Consider the following 24,981-nt stretch of genomic DNA (forward strand, 5'->3'; position numbering starts at 1 on the left):
TTTTTCAACAATTAATCAGCCAATTTTCGGAGGGGGGAGGTCAAATTTCGATCCTAGACTCAATCTTCTAAACACACGGCCCATTTCGAACGTTTATTTTGCATTTAGTTGTTTCGTCCCTTAGCTCTATGATCCAGTGCGTAGCAAGCAGTGCCATTGATACCATATATATACTCTGACTGCATTTCAGATCTCTCTACGCTCAGTTATTTTTTTATTTTTCATTTTTTTTTTATTATTTTTGTTTTGCGGAGTAAACGATGTTTTGGGAAACCTCGCTTTAGTACAGACATAATATTTGATAATAAAACACAACATTTTCCGACATATAATTAATTGTTATATGTTTTTATACTAAATTCGATTTTTTGACTGGCAGATTTTTTTTTTCATATACTGTGAAGAAAAAATCCAAGAATGTCCCGAAAACATGACGTTAACATGACATTACAATAGAGGCGTCGACGTTGCGTATTGATTTAGAAAACATTATCCATTGGCAAATCAATGGGATCTTATGTTAAAACGTATTTTGTGTTATCGAGAAGTCTGTAAAATTAATTATAAGCATTGAAACTCGGATTCACACAGTTTGCAAACAAAATTTCTTGAATATCCCGATGAAGTTAATAATTACTTTATTGCTTAAATGAATAATCTATGACAAAGACATGTCTCTTCAGACAATAAAGCAAAGTAGGGAAGAGTTCAAAAGAGAACGTTATTTGTCTCTATTCATACTCAAAATGGAAGTCCCTAGGTTTTACCAAGCTTCCATGTTCTCATTATTGATATGTATTAGATGAAATATGTCGTATCAGTAAGAGTAAAAGTATATTAAGAGTGGATATCTGCCCGACGTATGAACTGAACAATATCCTTTCTACTTGAAGCCTGCTGCACTTTTTGGTTCTCCGGTTGTCTCATTGGAATATTATCGATTCTTAGCACAATACAAAAAGGATGTCAATAACAACAACCAGATATGTTTCTGCCTTATTGCCTTTTAATCATTTAAACATTATGTATATTTGGATATACTTTACAAATTGCCAATTCAATATATATTTATATCAACCATCTAAACAAAGAATGGTTTAAAGAAGGAACATAACAAGCCCGGTACCGATATGGTATAGGGCTTACCTGTCTGGCTAGACCTGTACAGCACTTTACCACATCTCTGGGGACAAATTGTGGCAGATAACCCCAGTGCTATGGAACCTCGTAATCATATCCAAAATTCATTCCGCTGGACGTTCCAAGATTTCCGGAAACAAATTAAAAAAGAATAACTCTACAAGTATGAATTTCTGAAAAATTAAGTGTTAAACTTATTGTTTGCACGGCTCCACAGAACTGTTATCAATATAAATTAAAGTATATTGATGTATTTATTCTTATTAAAAAACACCACAAGGAACCTCTGAATTTTTACTATATATGTTCTTTTATATAATTAATTTACACGAATATGCACGATGTGATAGCTATGCAATGAAGTTTATTAATTAAAGAACATGTACCCAGAATAGGTGAATTCTGCTGTATTTACTGGAATTTGTATATATCATTACGCATAACATAGAGTACAAAATTATATCAATCATTTGGCATGGATCTTGTAAATCTTGGGCTCTGATGCTTGGATAGGTACACCTCACGTTACAGCATGGATTATTTAAGAACAAAATGTTTTATGATCTAAATATATAACGTTACTGAAAGTGTTAATTTAGTAATCACATTAACACAATGGTTTTTGTCTCCTAAAGCTTTTACACTGTGGAATATATATGAAAAATCATACTTTATATCCAACTGCCATTGTAATCTACAGTTCATTCACGAAAACAAACTCTTTGGCCAATGTAAAGCAAGATATGGAGACGACGGAGACTAAATTCATAATATACCCCAATGTGATGATTGTGACAGAGTGCCCAGTCTGATAATGTGACATTAAAATGGTGAGTGAAATAAGTCTGTATAAATCTGTATAAATATAGTATACATTGTTGGTGTACTGTATTTTTAGCAGTTCAGTTACTTGAACTAGAGTTGAATCTGTACACTGTTTAATTATCACATTTTGGAAATAACACGCTATCAAATAAGCACAATGTTGAATGATCGTAACGTGCATTTAGCTCATTATCTTAGTATAGAGATAATGTATCGCATTGTTGGAATATTAACATATTTTAGTATATGTACAAAACTGATTTATCATAAAAGTACTACTTTGTACTGGAGTAAATTATCAGTTTATTAAAAAAATTACACTCACAGCTAAATGCGCTCATCATAATAACAGTAGTGACAAAAATATGAAATAACAGAAAATTTATATGAATCGTTTTCAAAACCATAACTTCTAAACTATAATCATATATATTTAACAGTTACATCTTCTGAATGTTGGCTTTTACAGACGTTGGGATTAATTAGGTTTTAGTTTACATGTAGAGAGAGGTAATCGTACCTTAATTATATTTTTATATTAAAATGACAAACAAAAGTGAAATGAGTGATCTAATTCTTAGACTTGATGAATATACAATGGAATACAAGAGAGTTATATCGCATGTATAATCGGCATCGGTGACATGATTGATATTGGTAACATGGTCACTTTGGTTAAGTGATTCACAAAATATTTGCCAATATATGCAATAAATAAAGCGTAGGTTGAGCACTTACATTTAATGATGTCTTCGTACAAAACGTTACTTCTTGATATGAAATATGATCATTAACAGTCTTCGTACATAACTTTACTTTCTGATATGAAATATGATCATTGACATTCAAAAAATGAATAACAATTAATGTGTGTAAGTTTTATGGGTTAAATAAAGCAATACAAACAGCTTCTGGAGTCATTTTTTTTCTACAATATTCGTTCATGTTATACTCTTCCGGTATAAGAGTGTTCCTCTCTTTAAGGGAGGGTGTTGATGCTGTACATGTATAACATGCTACAACATTTTATCTTTAACAACTTGAGCTCCTGCAAACATCCCTGCGGTCCGCGACGGTTTCTGACGTTCCATAATCGTCAACATCAAACTGATGTAAGAGGTCAAAAGGTCATCCATCTTGTATCCCTGAATTTTTTTTTTTTATAAAAATTGAAAAAAAACAAGATAAATATTCCCTGGCTGTTAATTAAGCATATGCTTATTTCACATTCTAATGTTTTCAACAAAACTAAAAAATGAGAAAAAACTAATAATAGGTGAGTAAGATATTAAAACACATGTTTTCTTAAGTATAGGACAAGGGAGATAACCCTTCTATTCTATTTTAAGGTTCTATAAAGGTCAAGGGAGATAAACCTTCTATTCTAGTTTAAGGTTCTATAAAGGTTGACGAATTAATATGAAGTTATTTTGATGGAAATGGTGCTTACCAATGATGTTTCACAGAGCAGCTTGCTTCCGCGGACCATGTTTCCGATGGTCATATGGAAATAGGTGTTTCCACTGCTCCAGTTTGAAATCTTAGTGAACGGGTGAGTGGCCAGAATATCCTACAATCAAATTATATATATATATATATATATAAAATAAGACAAACTGTCAACCTTCTTTGTTTGATACGCCTAGCGTTGCACACATTTATCACATAAAGTGTCTACGTATGTACAAATGTAAATAATTTCTAATAGAAGACTAACTTTAACTACACACCATTTTGACATGCCTTTATAGATTAACTATATAAGCCTTCAGCGATCGCAACTAATTATAGCGATTGATCGAAGGGATCATTTAGACAATACGCATAGATATTGTCCCTTTAGTTTATTTGTATGTTCTATATGTGTTCATTGTTTATGTTTTTGCGTACGTCCGTGACCGTCATTAACATGTAATTTTATTTGTTTTTCGCGTGTCTTGACAAAAGGGCAGATCGCCTCGAAAATTCGACAATCTTTTGTCCACACTGTTAGAATTACTTCTTTGCCCTATATTTACCACTTTAAGTAATTCGTATCCTACAGACATATTTCTATAAGGATCTAGTGTTATTTGAAAAATAACTGTTGATATTACTTACATATGAAATAAATTATATGTAATATATGTAATTTATTTCACAAGTGCATTAAAAAATGTGTGCTCAGCTGAGTGGACGATTAATACCCCTGCTGTAGAAGTAATAACTCCATTAATAGGAGACATTGCAGAACCCTATAATGATAAAGTTAACGCAACGTCCCTTTATTTCGGGGTTCTGTCGAAAAAATCTGTCAAAATCTTTCCAGTTGTTTAGGAGTAGTTCGACGGACAAATTTGTGTCGACAGATAGGCAGATAACATGATTCCAGTATACTCCCTTAATTTCCCTGCGAGGGGTATAAAATAACACAGATAAACTTTTTATGTAATGGTCAAATTACAGATCGCGATTTTATACTTCTTATTTAGGAAAACTTTCTAAACATGTCAAGTTCCTGTACGACAAAGTTTACCTTTGTTTGTTGGTTGATGAGACTAACTCCATTCTGGTTGATAGCGACGAGGAGGATTTCTGGGTACGTGGGCTCTGTCGCTTGCTGTAACAAAAATCCGGAAAAATTAACACTATTTACATTACTTTGTTAGATCAAAATCAAAGGGAGCATACCAATGTTTAATTCATCAAACTCTATGTTATTGTGATTTATGATTTGATTAGCTATGAAATTGACTTGGCAGGTCCACAACTTCAAATGTTGTGTTCTTCAAACTGAAAATTATGTTATTACTAAATTATTGAACATGGTATGTCATGATTAAAAACAAAATACTACAAAAATAAGCATAAACATTTGTTGAGCGCTTACGTTTAAAATGTTAAACTAACCGGTGGAGAATTTCATTAATAGTATTATACTATTTTAGGAAAAAGTATGGTTTGTAATTACGATTGGCATACCTTGACTTCAAAGAACTCAGATCCAAACGTGGGCAACTCGTAAATAATTTTAAGGAATTCTACTTTAGGGTCATCGACACCTCGTTGTGAGTCTCGGTTGTAGTAATGCCCTATAGCCTATATTAATGAAATAGGATTCACAACATCAGATTTCATCAACATGGAGTCACAATATTTCAATTAATTTAATAAATGTTGTGTCAATTATCTTGTTCATCGATTATATAAAGACTGAATGGCGAGTTGGAATGGTACTATCCAGAAAATATAACATATATCCCAGTATTTTAAAGTGATGCCGCTTAATATTACATTGTCACAATGATAATAAAATGTACCCAGACAGAACATATCAAAGTGTACCTATGATTTTATTTTTAGAAAAAAATAGAGTTTTTTTATATAGAGCATCCTAAGCTTACCCTCTTCCAGTCCTCAGGTGATTGAACACGCACTAAATCTGATGGGATCAACTCTCGCAGCATCCGTCAATAAAACATAACAACGAAAATTAGTCAATACAATTAATGCACGATATTGAGTATACAAATTCATAAACTTAAAGTAAAAATGATTGAGCCTAGAATACAAAGCAAGTATTCTTAATTTTCACGTCCAACTTTTCACTTCATATAATCATTTCACATCCGAAATTGTCACTTTATATAGTACCCATTATTTTCACATCCCAACTTTTCACTATATATCCATGATTTTTAAAGATCAACTTTTCACGACTATATCCATTATTTGCACGTTCTTTTTCACTATCGCTCAAATATTTCATTGGTATAACATAAAGCTCCCCACCCATCATGATAATTTAATATTACTCACGGAATGTTAGCTAGATCACTGTTGTTGTCATTATTGACTCTGTAAATGAGTGCCCCCATTTGAGCCGCTTCGTCTTTACTACACTTGTGGTAGCCTTTTAACAGTTTAGGTAACTCCTGAAATAGTCAATTAATTACTGTATAGCAGGTTATTTTTATCGTAATTTCATGTGTGAGCATTTTATCCGTGAAATATTTAGAAATTTTTGCGAAAATTCCAAAGATACTTATTAATATGAAACAAATTAATGCGTTATCAAAAGTTTACTCTTTTGGAGTTAATACAAATGTAATGAAAATTCAATTGTACACTGATAGTACAGTGCAATAGAACATGGTTACAACGAATCTCTGGGGACCATTGAAATTACATCGTTATAAGCTTAATTTGTTATAAAATAAAACAAACATGTTACAGAGACATTGATAGGAAAAAATGTGTTTTAAATGTTAATTAAATAATGTTTTCTGCATATTCAATGTATAGATAATGGTATGTCAGGAACTAACAGTGAAGTTAAGATAACAAACCTGATGATAGTGGAAGATTCGGTCGGCCTGGATATCACGACCAGGAACGGTATTACTCCACAACTTCTTCATGAAGAACACTTGATATGTGAACTGCGGTGCTGCGCCTGTAATATCATCAAATCAATTTGTTCATGAATTTTGAATTTTGAGTAATATATAAACATTAGAATAAGGTGTAATGAGAATGCATTGGGCAGATAGAAACGAAGATGGAAAAAACATTTTTACCCTTTTTCATATTTGTTTTTCTTTTACTTTTCCCCCAATATATTCATGTCCATTTTTTATCAACAGTTTTATTTCATTACTTTTTTATTTCTTTTTTCGTGTTTTCTGTGTTGATTTCTTTCTTTTTAATTTTTTTTTGTCTTTATTTATTTTTAATTCACATTTTTTATTTTCATCTTTATATTTCTTTTCTATTAGTATTAAAAAAGTATTTAGAAATACATTCTGTTTTTTATTTATTTATCAACATTTCTAGTTTCATTATTTTTTTTTATATTTCATTTATTTCTGTACTTAAAACAAATATTTTGAAAATATTTTCTGGTATTTTTTATCAACTATTTCAAGTTACATCAATTATTTCAGATTTTATTTATTTTAGTACTATTTTATTTGTTTTATTTTAGAATATTTTGGGTATTTTTTAATATTTTTACCAACATTTTTAGTTTCATCGATATTTTTGGTATTTCTTTTATTTCTGTTAATTTTAAAATCATTCTATTTTAAACAATTTTCTGTTTTTGTTGTTGTTGTTTTTTTAGTGTTTTTCATATTTCATTTATTTTTTTACCAACATTTTTACTTTCATAACAATTTTTTAAATGTTTTTGTTTTATCTTTATCTCCTTTATCTTAAAACATTTATTTTTGTTTGTTTTTATCAACAGTTTTAGGTTCATTAATTTTTTGATGTATTTTTCATTTCTGTATTTTAATCTTTTTTATCATATGATTTATTTTACATCTGCAATTTTATTTTCATTAAATAATCATATTTTTTATATTCATAATAAATATTCTCTTTAAATATATTTTTTTCGTATTTTATCGATATTTAAGTTTCAGTTAATATTTTCTGAACTTTTACTTTCATTAAAGATGCTCCACCGCTGAAAAATGGTATATTTTCACTATCAAAAACAGGAGGAGATTTAGTATTTTTATTCAGTTACAAAAGTTACTTACTTTACACCATTACCACCGTTAAAATGTTTGAGCTTCTAATTTGGATTCAAGTTCAAGATATGAAAAATAATGAATTGCATCCCGAAAAAATTCCGTGGCACTATATCCTATATGGAATGAAGTACTGATTGCGCATGCATCAAAGGCGAAATAAATTATTTTATATTATTTTTTGTTTTAATTAGGCATATATATACACGATTAAACACCAATTATTGTTCAAATGAATAATATCATTTATGCTCTGTCGGCGGTGAAGCATCTTTAATCTTCTTATATTCTTTTTATTTCTGTATTTTTTAATAATTTTCAAAATATATTGTTTTTGTTTATTTTTAACAAAATTAGCAGTTTCATTTGTTATTTTTATAAATACTTTTAGTTCAGCATTTCTAATACTTTTTATCAACATTTTTTTAGTTTCATTATTTTTTGTTTATTTCTTTTATTTCTATATTTTTTTCTTCTTTGTGTCAAAACATTTTTATTTGCTTATTTCTCAACATTTTTAGTTTCATTGAATATTTTTTAACTATTTTAGTTGTGCATTTTCTAATAATGATTTTTATCAACATTTTTAGTTTCAATGATTTTTTCTTTATTTCTACTATTGTTGTATTTTTTGTTACCATTTTTTGTTTATTTTTCTGTCAACAGTTTAAGCTTCAATAAATATTTTCAAATTATTTTTAAATGTGCATTTTCTAATAATTTATATCAACATTTTTAGTTTAATTATTTTTTTGCTATATTTCTTTTATTTTCATATTTTTTTTCTTTGTTGCGTCAAATTTTTTAACTTTTTGGTTTGTTTTTATCGACATTTTTATTTTCTGTATATATTTTTAATTTTTGTTATTTCTTAAATAGCTGCATGTTTCCCATTTAAAACAACTCAATTGTTCTTGTTATTATTTTATCTGCATTTTTAGTTTCATTAACTTCTTTATTTGTTCTAATAAGTGTTTTTCAACTTATGACTATTGATTTTTCAATGAAATGAAACACTCCTGTTTGCTGCCACCTAAAATATGATTATTCGCTTTAAATATGGACCAAAAAATTATATTATCATCAATATAGCTTATCTTTCGACTTTTGTGAAATGAAATTGTTTTATATTTCTAACATACAAAGTATGTTCACAACAGGTCAACAAATTATATCTAGCTAAACTGCAGCTTACAAACTCACCATCACTTTTCCCAGGTCGGGCTTTCCTGATCCAATCGGTCAAATGACGTACAAAATCAAAGAAGAAATCTCCCTCGGGAACACTTATTACTGAAACAAATTACATCAGATTGGTCAATTTTCACATTTCTGATCCAATCGATCAAATGTCGTACAAAATCAAGAAATTTCCCTCATGAATACATTAATGTTACTGACATAAAAATCTTATCATGTATTCCATTTCAACAGTCAAATCTTATATATCAGTAATACCTTTGCCAACAATTTTTACAAATAAACTGAAGCCCTCTGATGATTTCAGTCGTAGTTTGTTGGCAATGTTCTGACAAAAATCTTTCGCTCTTGTACTTGACTCCACTTCAAAGGCCTAAAAATGTAAGCAAAAATATATCATTACTATAACACCAAATTGAAAGAAAAAAACTGTTGTTATATAAGAACTTATTTTATCCAATTACAAAGTAGACACTTCTCTGTACTCTTTAAAAAAACAAAACAAAAAAAGCATTCACATCTTGGAAAAAGGATCCATTCAAAATGGGATATTTCTTTAATATTTCACAGATGACTCGCAAATATATCTGCTTTTATTGTTTTGACTAAAGCAACAACCCTTGATATTGCCTAAATATCATCACCGCAAAATTCTTTGGCTATTTGCTGATTATAACGATATATGAGATAGAACTTGCCTCGTCGGAGTCATCAGGGAAGTAGACTTTGTATAGGATCTGTGTGGTCGTGTGTTGTATAGCCTCCACCTCCAACTGATGTGGTGCGTACTTCCTCGTACCATTCCTTTAAATATAATTCAGTAACACATCTAATATCCAGACAATACCATAAAACGTACCTCATTATAAAACAACTCATGACCATACCAATCGTTCGAGGGATATATGTTATGCAAACCATCATAGATTAATTATCCACAATGTATACCTGTCAAAACTAGTAAATTTTTTCTCCCAGTTTTATGATGAAATTCTCGTTTCACTTTTCATTTTTAATTTCTTTGTATATAAGGAATGCAATTTGGAGATAATGTTTTAATGTACATGCAGACAGAAAAACGACACCACAAACTTTACATAAGGACAGTTGTAAAATATTTCTTCAGATTTAATCATCTAGACATATATACCTGAGTGTTTTCTGTATCCGACTGATACAGTCCATAGCTATATGACTACGACTTGACCTTAGGAACTGCATGACTTCCTTCAGAAGGTTGGTGCTGGGGACAAAACATCCTGTCGCTAGCCACATAAGTTCCCATCCTCGTCTCTCACTGGTTCTGTAAAATGAAGCCAATATAAACTGCTTGTATTTTGAAAAGAAATATCAATAACAGCTGAATATCAAAATGAATATGTGACAATTCCCACAAAAAACGTAACAGATTTTATAATATATTTAACATCTCTTGGTTGTTGAAAACGTTATATAATTTAAAGGTCCCCATATAGAAAATGTTGACGATTGAGCCCAGACAAACAACAATATAGGTCACATCGACCTAATTTAATTACAGATATTGCTAGTGAATGGGAATTTTTAACTATCAATAAAGGCGTAGACGAATTTGTATTTTTTCAGTAACAAAATCTACTTACTTTACACTCATCCCGTCATGGAAACGTTTGAGCTTACTATTTTACTTCAGAATAGATGTATTTAAAATAATGAACTGCATCCCGAAACAAAATACATGGCAATATGCCCAATAAGGAATAAGGTATTTATATATATATACATAATTAAACATTAATTATTGTCAAAATAATAGATATTGTTTATGCTCAGCTCTGCGGTGGTAGATAATCTTTAAAATGAAAAATCTTATTCTATTTTGACTTACTCGTGTCTGTTATTCGTGAGTTGTTTGATCATTTGGCAGTAAACCTCATCTCGAAGAAGTTCCTAAAAAGCAAACCAAATAATGGCAATATTATCAGGACATGGTAAAATAAGGACGAATTTCTGTAGTAAAGTACAGTGCCAATTATGATTTATAACAAGGCAAGCTGCAGAATGACTTAATGAAAAATACTGTGGCTGGAGCTGCATGGCTGGATCTGCAATGTTCAAAAGATAGTCTGTTTAATCTTCATTTCCCAAAGAGGTAAAAGGTCAATCATGTTGCTCTGTCACCAAATTTTTATATCATTATGATTAACAACTAAAAGGAAACTTACATTCCGCAGTGGAGGTTCATAAATTTGGTCTGTGAGTTCGTTGGCCGTCCGTCCTCGTTTTGAAGGGTGGTCACCCATGTATTTAAGGATAGGTGAAAAAGTTAAGGAAAGTTAGAAGATTCAGATAGTCAAATATTCTCCTTCAGTCACATTGAAAATAATCAAATTACCATGTTAATATCAAGGCTTTGGTGGTAAGCATGGAAAAAAAGCTGGAATTTCCCAAAAAAAAAAGAAGAAGAAAAATTATCAAACTATAGTCAGCTTAAAGAAAAGCATAAAACGACATTCTTTATCAAGCCTGACACAAATACAAAAGGATATCTAAGTAACACATGCAGGCCTCCTGACAAAGTTCTTCTTTTCCGAGCAGGTTTTTGAGCAGAGGTCGTTTGAGGGGTTCTTTGGAGTGTCGCCACAGGTCATCAGGTCGCCTCTTTCGTGCTGTTGATAAAGTCTTGAACAATGTACGCTTGGGTGGAGGTCTACAAATAAAAGAGATCATATTATATAATTTAATGTGTATATCATAGGGGACAGTTTAGCTTTAAATTAGTAAAGATACACTAGGAATAAAACATCTAAAATATTTATCAGATTTTGGAATTTGACTTGCAGTGATACTTTCACTGTGTCATGGTATTAGTCATATTAATGAGTTACTTAGAAGTAGAAAGGATATTAAAGGAAACTTGATTACTGGTATATATACACTGGTTCACTCCTGACATTTTAAAATGGACTGGTCTTGCCTTGATTTAGAAGAGCCTAAATGTATCTTTTGGGTGATACATTAAACAGTTTTAATTTAATATAAAGGAGAAGAATTCTTCTATCTTCAGGAATGTGTTAAAAAGCTCATAAATTTTATCTTATTCTTGAATTAATTAAAGAGCATTTTGGATATTTGTGTAGAATTTTTCGAAAAGGGCTCGTTTGTCGCCATTACAAATTGGCGATAGCTACATCATGCTTGCCTAACCCGTTTTGTGTAATATTTTCCATTCTGAATTTTTGTTGAGTTTACTTCTACAGAAAATGCAAAATCTTGAAATAAGATATTGAATTTGGAATGTGGATGTGATGTTGATGTGTTTGGACCTGAAATTATCGTAGGAGTAGTTTTCCAATGTGTATGGGACGTCTGCTCCTAGGTCTGGTATGTTCTCCACCTCAGACTGGACTAACATCTTATCTGCTTGGTCCCCCGATAGGAGAAAAAGAATCTACAAGGAAAACATACACAGTGTGAAGACAACTACTTTAATTTCATCTTCAGAGTATACTACTTTGGTGTCGGTCATTTCAACCCAATGAGCACACAGAAAGACCAATTCATTGGTTTGATCAAGGTCAATCAAACTTCTAATACTTTGATGATAACATGTTATTCATTTGTTCACGTATTGTTCCAACAGAGGTAAAATGTAAATTCAAGTAGTATGTGAATAATTGTATCAAATATAAATAGAAAATGTGAAATAATTAACAACCCTCAATCATATGTATTTATACATGCCCTTATGTAATCAACGGAGGACACTTGTATGGCAAGCCGTTTGGGTTTTTACCTATTGAAATGAAGATATCTCTATTTAATCAAAGATATCTCTTTTTAAAATGAAGATTTCTCTATTTAATTAAAGATATCTCTTTTTAAAATGAAGACTTTTCTATTTAATTAAAGATATCTGAAATTTAGATAAAGATATCTCTGTTTGAATAAAGATATGTCATATTTAAATACAGATATTTCTATTTCTACTGAAAATAGATATATATTCTTTTAAATTACAGATATCTCTATTTCAAATATCTCTATTTGGATCTCAATTAAGATATCTTTATTTTAAATAGAGATATCTTTAATTATTGTCCAATTAAAGATATCTTTATTTAAAATTGAGATTTTAATTTGACAACGAACATGTAAAAGTAGACTTATTTATGTACATTGTATAATTGAAAAACAGTTAACGTAAATCCTTTCGTCCTTTTTGTGTTACATTTTATGGAATGAAAAGGATGAACTCATAACTGATCTATACGTGACCTGTAGCCGGTTTATATTAATGCACACATTTACGGATCATCTCGACAGTGCCACTTTGGATTTAATTTCACGGATGGCCCCGGAAAAAAGCTAGTTTTCAATGTCCGATACGGTTCCGATACGGCTTTGCAACGGTGTGTATATGGGTCTTCACGAATATACTGAGTATAGTCATCAAGTGAGCCAATTAGCAAAAGAAGTGAAACGCATTATTAAAGTACACTGACAATTGGCATAAAAATCGTTTCCCTTAAGTTATCTCAATACTGAAATGTAACCGAGGGAAAGACCATCAAAATGTCTAGTTAATGAAGCAAGGACTAAATTAATTCCACATGTGCCTGCCAAGCTATATAACTGAAGGGCAATTTCGATGTAGCATGTTTGTAAGGTTGTTCCTATATGTTATGGGATACTTATATCTTCTTAGACTACCTATTTCAATAAAGTTGAGATATCCCATTCATACATACCCGTTTTACTTATATTCGTAGTTATGAGTCACGATCCATCCAAAACAAAAAATCTCCTTCTATGATAAATGAAGAAGTAAAATATTGTCGTATTAAAGACACTGACGACCAAGACGTCAAGCACAATCGATATGATGTGCGGTGCTTTTTTTAACTTTATTGCTTTGGTTAATAATTGAAAGAAACATATTAATATACCCACAATAATATATTAAATAAGAAACATTATCCATAACTCTTTGACCTTAGAAAAGATATTGTTATCGAGGCCCGTCTGTAAAAAGACTTCAAAAAGCTGGTTTCCTACAAAATACGTCGTCGCCTATTGGTTTGCCATTTTCGACCTTATAACTAAACATAACCATCCCAAATAATCAATTTTCAAAGTCCTTCTTCCATTGATTCTGGTTACCTATCTGATCGTCAGGGTATCACCTTGAGAACCAACATTAAACAATTTTAATTATAAATGAACAAGGGCTGCTAGCACCAGTGAATTATACCATTCATAGTTGTAATATAGGTACCATCCGTTATTGGGACACCGTATGACTACCTGTTTGCCATCTAGAGCACCAAACGAATACGGGAATTTAATTTAACTGTGAAGTATTTAGCTACAAAATTCTAATATTAAACTGTTCGGGTTCAGTAAAGTATGAATATCACCACAAGCATCCCAAATGATATTGTGTACAAACTGGAAACCATACATCATTATGTGGTAGCCATCTCTTGTAGTGATGATGTTTCGGATAGGAAAACTGTCGGTATTTCATTGCAGTTGGATAAAAGCCACGTAACAGTTCATGGAGGCCTATTATAACAAGAGATCCCATTGGGATCTTGGCGCTAACCAAAGAATGATCTGTGTCTGACAAATGACAGAGGGATCTTTTCTCAGCTATTCAAACTTAAACTTCTTTTCTCTGCTTTTCAAACTTAAAACTATCAAAATCCAAGATGGTGGTCCTAAGGAACCTGCCCATGAAATTTAAGACCGATCTCTTGAGTACTTTCTAAGAAATAGCGGTGACAAGAATTGTTAACGGACGGAAGGACGGATGACGGACCACGGACAAAAAGCGATTTCAATAGTCCACCATCATCAGATGGTAGGTGAAAATGCATATTTAACTGGAATCTCAGCACAAATACATTATGGAAGAATATTCAGAAAAGCCATTCTCAGTCCCTCTTCTCTGCCTCCAGTCACTTTGTCGACTTTCATCAAGAGTCTGGAACATTTTTGGTCGCATTATTAGATATGTTTCAATTTTCATCCTTGGCAACCCTGCTTGATTTTGATATCCGTAAAGCAACGTAACAATATCATGTTGTGCCGTGACCAATGCGTACTGTTCCTTATCAATCATGTAGCTCAATCGCATTAACACGTAGTTAACCGTAACATACGGTCGAATACTTGATACGTTCGGGTTAAAACGGTTGTGATAGGGAGTAACATGGTTCAGTACATTCTAATTTGGTTTAGTAGAAACACACTACGGTTGTTTTAACCATAGTACAATTTTGAACATGTTCAAAATTTGCCACGGATATAAAAATACTTCCAGGTGTAACTACGGAGGACAACGGCTACCATACGGAAATCTGCGGACTATTACAGAACACCACGTATTATGCCGGATCGTATCCGTAGCTAATCCGGTGAGGTGATCCGTAATTGTGTGACCAGATTTTGGGCTGCTTCCCGGTTTATATGTGATAATTTTTGAACAGTCACTTATGAACTAGTTACAGGTAAATCCTGAGCACTGCTCGAAGTGTTAAGTACAGCACGTACATATATACATGTACAACAGTGCCTGATCTTTGGCCATTTGGATTTCAAGACTCTTTCCACATTCACTCTTAAATTATATAATCTCCTACCAGCTACGACTGTTCAAAAATAGTTGAAGTATATTCCTGTAAATCCAATGGAGGAAAATCACAAAGCCACAAACTGTTTGTTGGGGTTGATCAACTCGTACATGTTGCTCAGTTTATCAACACACCGATAACTATCATGTATCGAATTTCTTATGATATTCCAATTTTTTAGAACCTTTTTTTCGATGTTTTAGGTATCCAAAAATCATGTTCGTGGCCAACAACACTAATATATAATGTTTTAACTTCCAGTTTGTTTTAAATACTTTATTTTAGCGAGTTTTTCGATGCAGCAAAGCTGATGTTTGTTTCACTCTATCCATTTCTTGAGTATTTTTTTTCATTTTGTTTTGTCAGATACGCAAGAAAACACTAAATCGCACATTGCCAATCCCTTTCAGTTTCTAGATATAATGTATCACTTAATCATGTAATCACCAGTAAATACATTGTCCTGGTAGAACAAGGCTATGTCCATCCTCGAAAGACCTTTTAGAAATAAATAATTTTCGTTTTTAAAGGGAGCAATATTGGTATTTTAGGTTCACCAGGTTTATATGCGATAAATGTATTGGTTAGGTTGACTGCACGCATAAACATGTGAGTGAAAATGTGCATGTTTTATCTGTTACTGGCATGACATGTGATAAACAGAATGATATGGATGAACGCACATTGTTGTTATTTTTAACAATTGGATGCTAACGTGCTACATTGAATATGTCTCTATCCAATTAATATGATATTTTTCTGACTGCATACAATTAAAAAAAACAACAAACCAGGCTATCTGGACCATGATAACATGATGTTTGTTGTCTTTCATTTTTTTCTGATTGTATAAAATTAACACATATCAGGATATCTGGACCCATAATAATGCAGAATATATAATGTATGGGGTTTAAAAAATGTATAGATAATTTAAATCATACTAGGATTTCAAAACCCATAATTATATGTGATTAACGTGTTTTTCCTGAATGTAAAATTTCAAAAACATACCAGGATTCTTGACCCATAATAAAATGTAATTAATGATATTTTGTTTTCTCTTGTTTTCTAATTATATAATTAAACACGTACTAGGATTTCTGGAGGTGGTTTGTTGATGGTTGGTAATACGTAGACACACATTGTTGGGAAGTCTCCCTTTTTACCAGTACGAACATTCTCTCCAACACACCATTCGGAGTTCATCACAGTCTCTCCGTTCTGCTGGTCCAGAACAATTAGGTCGCCTTTTGTGATCTCAAGGATGGAGGAACCATCACCTTTGAAAACAAAAATACCCAAAACAAAAATACACTTAATTATTATTTATCGATCCTGGAAGTATTTCCCAGGTCAGTTAATGTATAGCCCATTTAATTCACATTTTAAGTTGAACTTTATCCATGAAAAGATAAAGTAGGTCACAGTGACCTCGTTATATTCCTCTTTCATGAAGGTTTACATTAATACCGAACTGTTTCTTGTCTATCAGGTGAGAAATTGATTTACAAGTAAAGTTATACATAATACAGCAGTGATTGGAAGTTGTGTAATCAAAATAACGGACAAAACACTGATTCATCAAGATCAATATCTTCGAATTTTTTATAAACATATAAATGACTAATTTCTAGCATATATATTCATACTCTGTCTGTCTGAAAATTTAACACATTGGGCTTTTACAATACAATACAATAATATTTATTTAGAGTCGCTTATCAGGTGCAAATAACATTAGCTCGTCAGAGCTATGATTGCGACAAACAAGTGTATAGTACATAAAATCAACAACATTTAAGAGTATGAATTTATGACAAAAAGGTTATAGATCATAGACATTAAGTATGAGCTTTACTAGTTAAGGATGAACACTGGTGTTATGAAAACGCTATGTTACTTCAACATGTACAAAACAGTTTCATATGTAATTTACATATATGCTAACATAGCAAGCGGTAAAAACTGACATAATAGTATAGATTAAAATAATGCAATGCTGCAATTAGGAATAAAAACACTAGCTAAAATAATAATGTTACAAACCAAATTAGCAAAAACACATCGCAAGAAGCAAGAGTACAATCAAGAGAAAATAAATATATAAAATAAATAGACACTTAAAAACTGTAGGCAGACATTCATGTAGTTAACAGGCATTTTAAAGCAGCAGCAGATAAGCATATTGAACAAGTGCATATGGGGCCATTCCAGGTATGGACCAGAGACTTGAATGCATTGAAAAGTTCAGCTTTCTTGTATTCATTTGGGAGACTGCTCCACAAGCGGGATGCCTCAAAAGAGGAGGGTCTCTGCCCATACCTAACCGTTTTTGTCCTTCTAGCCTCTGCCTTTCTTCCCTGTCTAAAGATTAGGTCCTGTTTATACTCTGGTGATAACTTGTTTACAATGTTAAAATTTTCACAAGCCATATCCTTCAGTCTTTTTATGTGCAAAAAATCAGACCAGAAAGTTTTTAAATATAATTAAAAGATGATACAGAATTCTGATATATGAAACGTGAAGCAAGTTCCTGAAATCTTTTCATTTTTGTTACTAGTGAAATGCCAGACAAGAGGACAATAGTTAAAATTTGAAAAAAAATAAAGGAGTGGATTCCTTCTAACGTCAAATTAGAGCCAATCCTTTTCAAAACTTATAGAAGCAGTGAGGCTTTTCTACAAATATCTGAGATGCGAAGGTAGAAATTCAACAGTGAGTCAAACTTGACATCAAGAAATTTCACGATTTTTTTCATGTTTCACCAATATTGAAACATGAAATCTGATCAGACGATTTTTTGTCTACACATATGGGCTGAAATTTCTCTGTGTTGGCTTTCATTTGATTGTTTTTAAACCATGTAATCAGATTTATACAGTCAGTTTCCAGGCTTTCTTTTAGAGTATGTACAGTTTTGCTGGAGCTACTAACAGTATTGTCATCGGCATAATTATATAGCTTAGATGACTTTTTTTTATAAAAATATTAAAAAGGAGTGGGCTAAAAATTGATCAATGAGGGACTCATATCTGCACTTCCAACCAGTCGCCGCATACGGATCCAAGCCGAACCTGCTGTTTCCTACTGCTCAAGTAGCTAGACATCAGCTCTACAGCTCCAGTGCCAAGACCATAGGCTTCAAGCTTCCTGAGCAGCAGGTTGTGAGGGTGACAGTAAAATGCCTTAGACAAGTTCATAACTATGGCAGCGACATACACATGATTGTCCAAAGCACGACACCAGTCCTCAACAAGTCTCAACAGAGTCGACTGACACCCATATCCTGGTTGGAAAGCAGCTAAAAAGTATCAATAAAATATTTTGCCAGCTGGTCATTAAAAGTTTTCTATACATCGTAAAATACTAACTGGTCAATAACTTTCCTTCGGCGAAATCCCATCTAAATATGTATATCTGTGACTTTCTTCACATATATTTTTCTGATTTACAATAGAAACAGGCGAAACAGGTTGAAATTCAAAGAAAGTATCACTACCGATGCGATCTCTGATATTGTCAGTGACGAGTTTGTCATCATTTCTAGAGACCACATTGACACAGAAATCATTAAATTTATTTCAAATATCTGAGTGATCGCTTAAGATAGTTTCATCTTCTTTTGAAATAATATCGTTAAGACCAGGTTTACCTTTACTGGATAAAAACGATATAATGATAGGCCAGAAATCTTTAGATTCAGCTCCTCCAACACATCTTTCTAAACATAGTTCCTTATTGATATCTTCTTTATCTTTTTAACAAGATTTCTCTGATTCCTATATTTTTCCATATTTTCTGAGGTTCTATATCTTTTAAAAGAGTTAAAAAAACATTATCTTTTTGTAAATAGCCTTCCGTAGTGAATGATTAAAAAAATGGGGATTTCTTTCTCTTTTTAGTTTTCTCCTGTGGTGAAGCATGCTCATCTATAACATTGAGGTTTTTCATGGGCCCAGTATGTATCATCCACATCATCAAATACATATGTGCAACAAGGAGCCAGAAAGCGTGGTATCATCTCCCGCGCCCTTCAGTTGGTATAAAAACCCAAACACATCAAGTTCACAGTAACAATTAATCAAGTATAACTTTAAATGTGTGTGAGTATTGTAAAACTGACAAAAATAATAGCAGGTAACAAAACGAAACAGTAATATGGTATATACAGAAAGTTTCCTGGAGCTGCATTGAATGGTTTTAGAGTTACCCCCCCCCCCCCCCCCCCCCCCGAAAAAAAAAAAAAATAAATAAATAAATAAATAAAGTAACAACACTAATTTGATATTTTTGACTATGTTTTCATGGTAACAGAAAACAAACACTTAACATGGAATAGAAAAAGGCAAGGGCACTTGTCTGTTATATTCAGTTTCATGGAGCTGGTTTGCACGGTTTAGGAGTTATAGTCCGGAAACAAAAGGAAACAGCGATTGGATAATTTTGAATAAGTTTTCATGGTTAGAAAAAAAAAAAATAAATAAAAAAGGGAGAACCGCAATAACAAAAGGCACAACTAGGGTACTTGTCTGTTGTATACAGAGAGTCTCAAGGAACTGCTTTGAACTGGTTTAGAGTTATAGCCCGGAAACATAAAGAAACAGTAATTTGGTATTTTGACTCAGTTTCCATGGGAACAGAAAAAAACACCAAACATGGAAGGTCCGCAATAGCAAACAGGCACAACTAGGGCCCTTGTCTGATATATACAGAAAGGAGCTGCGTTGAACGGTTTTGGAGTTATAGCCCGGAAAAAAAGAAACAGTAATTTGGTAGTTTTGACTAAATTTCCATGGTAACGGAAAAAAATCACAAAATTGAAGATCCGCAATAGCATAAGGCACAACTAGGGCCCGTGTATATAGAAATTTTCAAGGAGCTGCGTTGAACGGTTTTCGAGTTATAGCCCGGAAAAGAATCTCGGACGGACGGACGGACGGAGCCCAAAATAATATCCCTCGCAAACGCATTTCGCGGGGGATGATAAAACGGAATCATAGAAACATTATCAAGGAATCAATTTTTGTCAAAATTTCTAAAACTACGGAATTTCTTCTTTGCAGTAGGCATGTGTCTACTTTTGCCTTTGAAAACAATACAAATTATATTTTGCCAGTCACAAAGGCCACAGTTAAAAGTAAAAGTAGTGAATAAAAGAGAGTGGCTGTTTCTCAACATCAACTAGTGGACTACAATTTTTCATAAAACATGTTGGTTATTTCACCAGATTTTTTAAATAAAAAATATCACAGATGTTGCTAAAAATATTTTCATTATCACTGTCCTTCATGTCAATATTAAAGGGACATGAACCTTAAATAAGGTGTTCCGTATGCTTAGATATGGTTTTCAGATGTTTATTTAACATTTTATTATCATGATTAGTTATCTAAAACGACGGGAAAACGTGGGGAATACCTACACCGAAAATGATGAAAATAGACCATCATATTCTATTTTTGGAATACAAAACGAAAGCTGGCAGAGAGCGAGGTTATAATGAACAACAAACTTGCTGACATGACAAGGAATATCAGTTTTCCACATTTTAAAATTATTTTCTAATTTACGATGGTTGACAAATGAAGTTTAAAGCATATTTATTAATATTTGTTATAACACAATTTGTATTTAACGTAAGAACGATCAGTCATAAGTCAAACGAGACTTTTCATTCGACAGGGCCCAATCGCGCACGTTACTGACTCTTGACGTACAGTATACTCTGTTTTCTATCGGAATTCGTTTGTGTTCGCTTCATTCACGTTTCAACACTACTATTTTTATCACACTCCGTCAACAAAATTCGACCGGACTGGTTCAAAATACAGAAAGATGGAATTTCCACTATAATTATTTAATTTGACACGTTTGCACAATAACTGATATATATTACTTAGTAAGGTATCTGACACGTCTTAAATATGTATTTTACTCAAATTTACGTGGTTTATTTAGGTTCATGTCCCTTTAAGATCACCAACCATCATGACATGGTCATAGTGAATGCTTATCCTGTCCAAGTTCTTACATAGTAAGTCATCATAAACAAGGTTTATGGCATTAGCAGGAGGGTTGTAAGTCCCAATTATTGCCCACTTACGGTCATTCACTATGACTTCAATTACAATACTCTCCACTATTTCAAGTTCAAGATCAGCTCTTCTCCTAGATGGTAAGCATGAGTTAACAAAACACATCAGACCACCACCTTTCTGTTTCGGTCTTTTCTGTAGGATCAGTAGCCTTAAATCTCAAATAGCGACTGGTTAAAATAACTGTTTAGATTTGTTTCACCAATGAACACAATAATCAACAAGTCACTAATGGAGAATGCGAGATAAGACAATGAATTTGAAACTGTTTACCTATAGCATCATTAAGTTCTTGGAATGGGTCTTCGTCTTCATCAGAAGAAGAACGAGCATCATAATCAGACACACTGTTTATGTTTTCACCGGAAGTCAAATGCGCTGGGGAGGGGAGTTCACTCGTGATTAATATCCGGCCACTCAGTGTTAAGCAAATCATATTTTGCATGAAGGTACCTTGGGGACAGTTGCATATTTAATGCTATTCAGAATATCCGATTTTTTTTTCTGGGTTCATAGTAATTTCAGAGGTAAAAGGGTGAAGATTCACATTTTTAATTACTTCAATATTAAAAATATTTGAAAAGTAATGAAGTAGGTCACAGTGACCTCGTTAAGTATTTGTTCTATTTTAGCATTAAAGATCTTAAATTTTTGCTCACAACTAAGTTTGCAACACTTTGATAGCTTTAGATTGATGTTTAGTGCTGCATGTGGATCTTGACATGACCTGCTAAAGATGATTACATCCTAGGGTCACATTGGCTAGGTCACGTGCATAAAATAAGTCATATTCAATTAATGGTATCATCTGTCCACTAGGTATCTTCGTTTTCTCATGTTTAAAGCAGGTTTAAATTATATATGCTTATTTATCAGCATATTTCAAGCAACATCTTCAATAAATGTAGGATGTTATAATTGTGCCTGTTGCCCCACTGCATGATCGTAAATGACGTATCATGATGATTGCATCTTAGGGTTACATGAGGTTGGTGATGGAAATGAATTAGTCTTTATCTAGTGGCTTTAGCAAATAATATTATGTATTTAACATCTAGCGTTCAACATAAGAGAGTTTTATCTTGACAAAAACTGATTTGTATTGATAGGAAAGTTTTCATGAGGAAAAAAAACCTTCTCTTTGTAATGTATGAAACAGAAATTCAATATATTTTATCTAGGTAGCCACTAGAATTGAGATCCCAGATTAAGTCGCCTTTTCCGATCAAGCAATAATGCAGAAGGCACCATTCTAACATCATACTTGCAATGTAAGTCTTGCTTATTATTTTTTCTTAAAATAACTTTAAATAGCTTTAACACTTGCTTTAAAATCAAGAAGATGCATAGTTAACACGAAACCATTCACTAAATGTGACCAATATATGCACGCGACCCAGCAAATGTGACCCTAGGATGTTCATATCTGAAGTAGATCGTGATGACATACAGATCAGGTAATAAACATTTTCACTAAAGCTTTTAAAAAACTTCGAAATGATCAAAAATAAAGTATATTTATAAGTAACCTCAAAATTAAGATTCCAAATTTAGTCGCCTTTTACGATCATGCAACGTGGAAGCAGGCACAGGTCTAACATCCTACCTTCAGTGAAGGCGTTACATGGACTTAGATCATAAAACGAGCATAAATAATTAACAAATCTGATTTAAACATGGAAAAAACAGAGGATCTTTAGTGGACAGATGATACTATGAAATGAATATGACCTAATGTATGTGCGTGATCTGAGTCAATAAAGTGGAACACAATGTTGTCACTAAAGGTAATTCAACTTTCAATAAACTTTGTTTTCTGGTAAGGCTGATTTAATCCTTGCCAATTCAGAAATACAGTTTCTCTTATCAGTAAGTTAATCGCCAAAATGGTATTTTCACATTTTTAGTTAAATTACTAATTTCAAATTTTTGACCAGTGTACATAATCAACTATAGTACGGTATGCAGAAATCTGAAAATCTAGATAATAGAGTCATTGGATAACTTTGTCCAAATTAAATAATTTGATTTTCAAATTCAAAATTATTGTTAAAACAGAACATAATTATAACAGATATTGCAGCACACCTGTGGAATTGTAGTCCTGGAGAGCGATAACGTATCTAGAACGTTTCTTCAGACCTTCTAGGAAGGTCACCACAAGGTCACACATATCATCAGCATTCGGCGACGTGAAAATATATTCGTCTCTCTTTACGGTGGCCAGTGTGAAACTCTGTCCGTGCAGTTTGCCCGTGCTGGGGATCATAAAGATGACAAGTTATGGTCGGAAAGTTCAACATCACAGATTTAGATTCATAGATACAGCAAAACTGGCTTACTCCCCTTAACAATCTTACTTTAAATACAGAATCCAGTATCCATGACTGGCCCCAGAAACCTATGGGTGGATGACCAATGGCTAATAAGCCGATGTGGACATTTTTGGTCTGTATGCTATGGGTGGAGGGAAACCTTTCATTGAATACTGGATTCAGTACCAATAACCTTTTAAAAACTGGCAATTAAACATTAATAAAAAAATATCTGTAACTATAAACTTCCACATTCAAATCTCACATCTGATAATTATAATATATTTACACTGTTATACATTGTAAACAACACTGTGTATCTTATATATTTTGCTATGTACTAGTTGTTACTTAGGGATATAACTCAAATAGGCTATGCCTGTTGTTCAATCCTTTTTTCAAATAATATTTTGAAATAAAATGTGTTCAAATATAAATAACAGAAAGGTCACTGAAAAGTATCTGCAAGAATATGGCTCCGGAGGTCAGACCCACAAGGATTTTAATTACATGTCAAGGCCACAAGTTATAGTCACTTTTAAATGCTAAATATTCACGAGAAATTGATTAATTATAAAAGCAAAGTTATGTTGTCCCAGAATTACAGCCCTCTATCATCTTACCCAATTATACCAACCTACTACTTGATACGGCGGTAATCTCAGGGAAAGACAACTCTAACAACACTTGTTCCTGATCATCCACAATGTACACTCCTGTGCAGTTCACAGCGATAATCACATCGTTCGTAGGCAAGCTCGGACCTGCGAACTTATACGCCTCGTAAAATCGTGAAAACAGAAGTGGCCATTTGTATTTTGCATAACTGACTATGTCCTCTTTGACCTTGATTGGTTCGATTCTCTCAAAGTACGGTATCCTTAGCTTTGTCATGATCATATTAATCCAAAACCCGACTGCGTTAGATTTCTGAAGAGAGCTGTCAGGTACATACGACGGCAGGAGAGACTGAAGTCTTTCTGGGTTAGCGTTACAGCCATATTCTATGTAGTATTGCTGGGCAGCTATCATGGCAAGGTCATCGTCCTGGAAACAACAAGGTTAAGATCATGGTTCACTACGATTTGAATGGTTAAGTTACATAATTATGATAATTGCTTCTAATACAATGGAACCTTAATAATCCGAACACGTCTCAAACTGTCCGGCTTGGAACAGTTTTAGTACATTTGTGTTGATCAAGTTATAGTTAACGATCATGTTATTTATAATTTGTGAGTTTTCTGCCATTTATGATAATAGGTTT

The 24,981-nt window shown here is 32.5% G+C and overlaps 1 protein-coding gene across 3 annotated transcripts in view; it reads right to left on the bottom strand.

Moving 5' to 3' along the window:
• Positions 1-984: 984 nt before the first annotated feature.
• Positions 985-24,981, bottom strand: part of LOC138308361 (myosin-VIIa-like) — a 38,587-nt gene continuing 14,590 nt past the window's right edge. For 2 of the 3 annotated variants that reach the window (XM_069249354.1, XM_069249352.1), the window contains 18 exons: positions 24,352-24,761; positions 23,488-23,657; positions 16,397-16,584; positions 11,990-12,114; positions 11,213-11,373; positions 10,889-10,980; positions 10,552-10,613; positions 9,835-9,987; positions 9,383-9,488; positions 8,943-9,057; positions 8,688-8,777; positions 6,294-6,400; positions 5,764-5,879; positions 5,349-5,415; positions 4,927-5,043; positions 4,481-4,564; positions 3,416-3,535; positions 985-3,110 (listed from right to left, as the gene is read on the bottom strand). In XM_069249354.1, coding sequence (XP_069105455.1) covers positions 2,982-3,110; positions 3,416-3,535; positions 4,481-4,564; positions 4,927-5,043; positions 5,349-5,415; positions 5,764-5,879; positions 6,294-6,400; positions 8,688-8,777; positions 8,943-9,057; positions 9,383-9,488; positions 9,835-9,987; positions 10,552-10,613; positions 10,889-10,980; positions 11,213-11,373; positions 11,990-12,114; positions 16,397-16,584; positions 23,488-23,657; positions 24,352-24,761 — 2,412 coding nt within the window. In that variant the 3' untranslated portion in view covers positions 985-2,981. Of the gene's footprint in view, positions 3,111-3,415; positions 3,536-4,480; positions 4,565-4,926; positions 5,044-5,348; positions 5,416-5,762; positions 5,880-6,293; positions 6,401-8,687; positions 8,778-8,942; positions 9,058-9,382; positions 9,489-9,834; positions 9,988-10,551; positions 10,614-10,888; positions 10,981-11,212; positions 11,374-11,989; positions 12,115-16,396; positions 16,585-23,487; positions 23,658-24,351; positions 24,762-24,981 lie in introns of all 3 variants that reach the window. The other variant, XM_069249353.1, reaches the window with a different exon arrangement.

This window comes from Argopecten irradians, chromosome 14, assembly GCF_041381155.1.
Source record: "Argopecten irradians isolate NY chromosome 14, Ai_NY, whole genome shotgun sequence".
Taxonomy (NCBI): domain Eukaryota; kingdom Metazoa; phylum Mollusca; class Bivalvia; order Pectinida; family Pectinidae; genus Argopecten; species Argopecten irradians.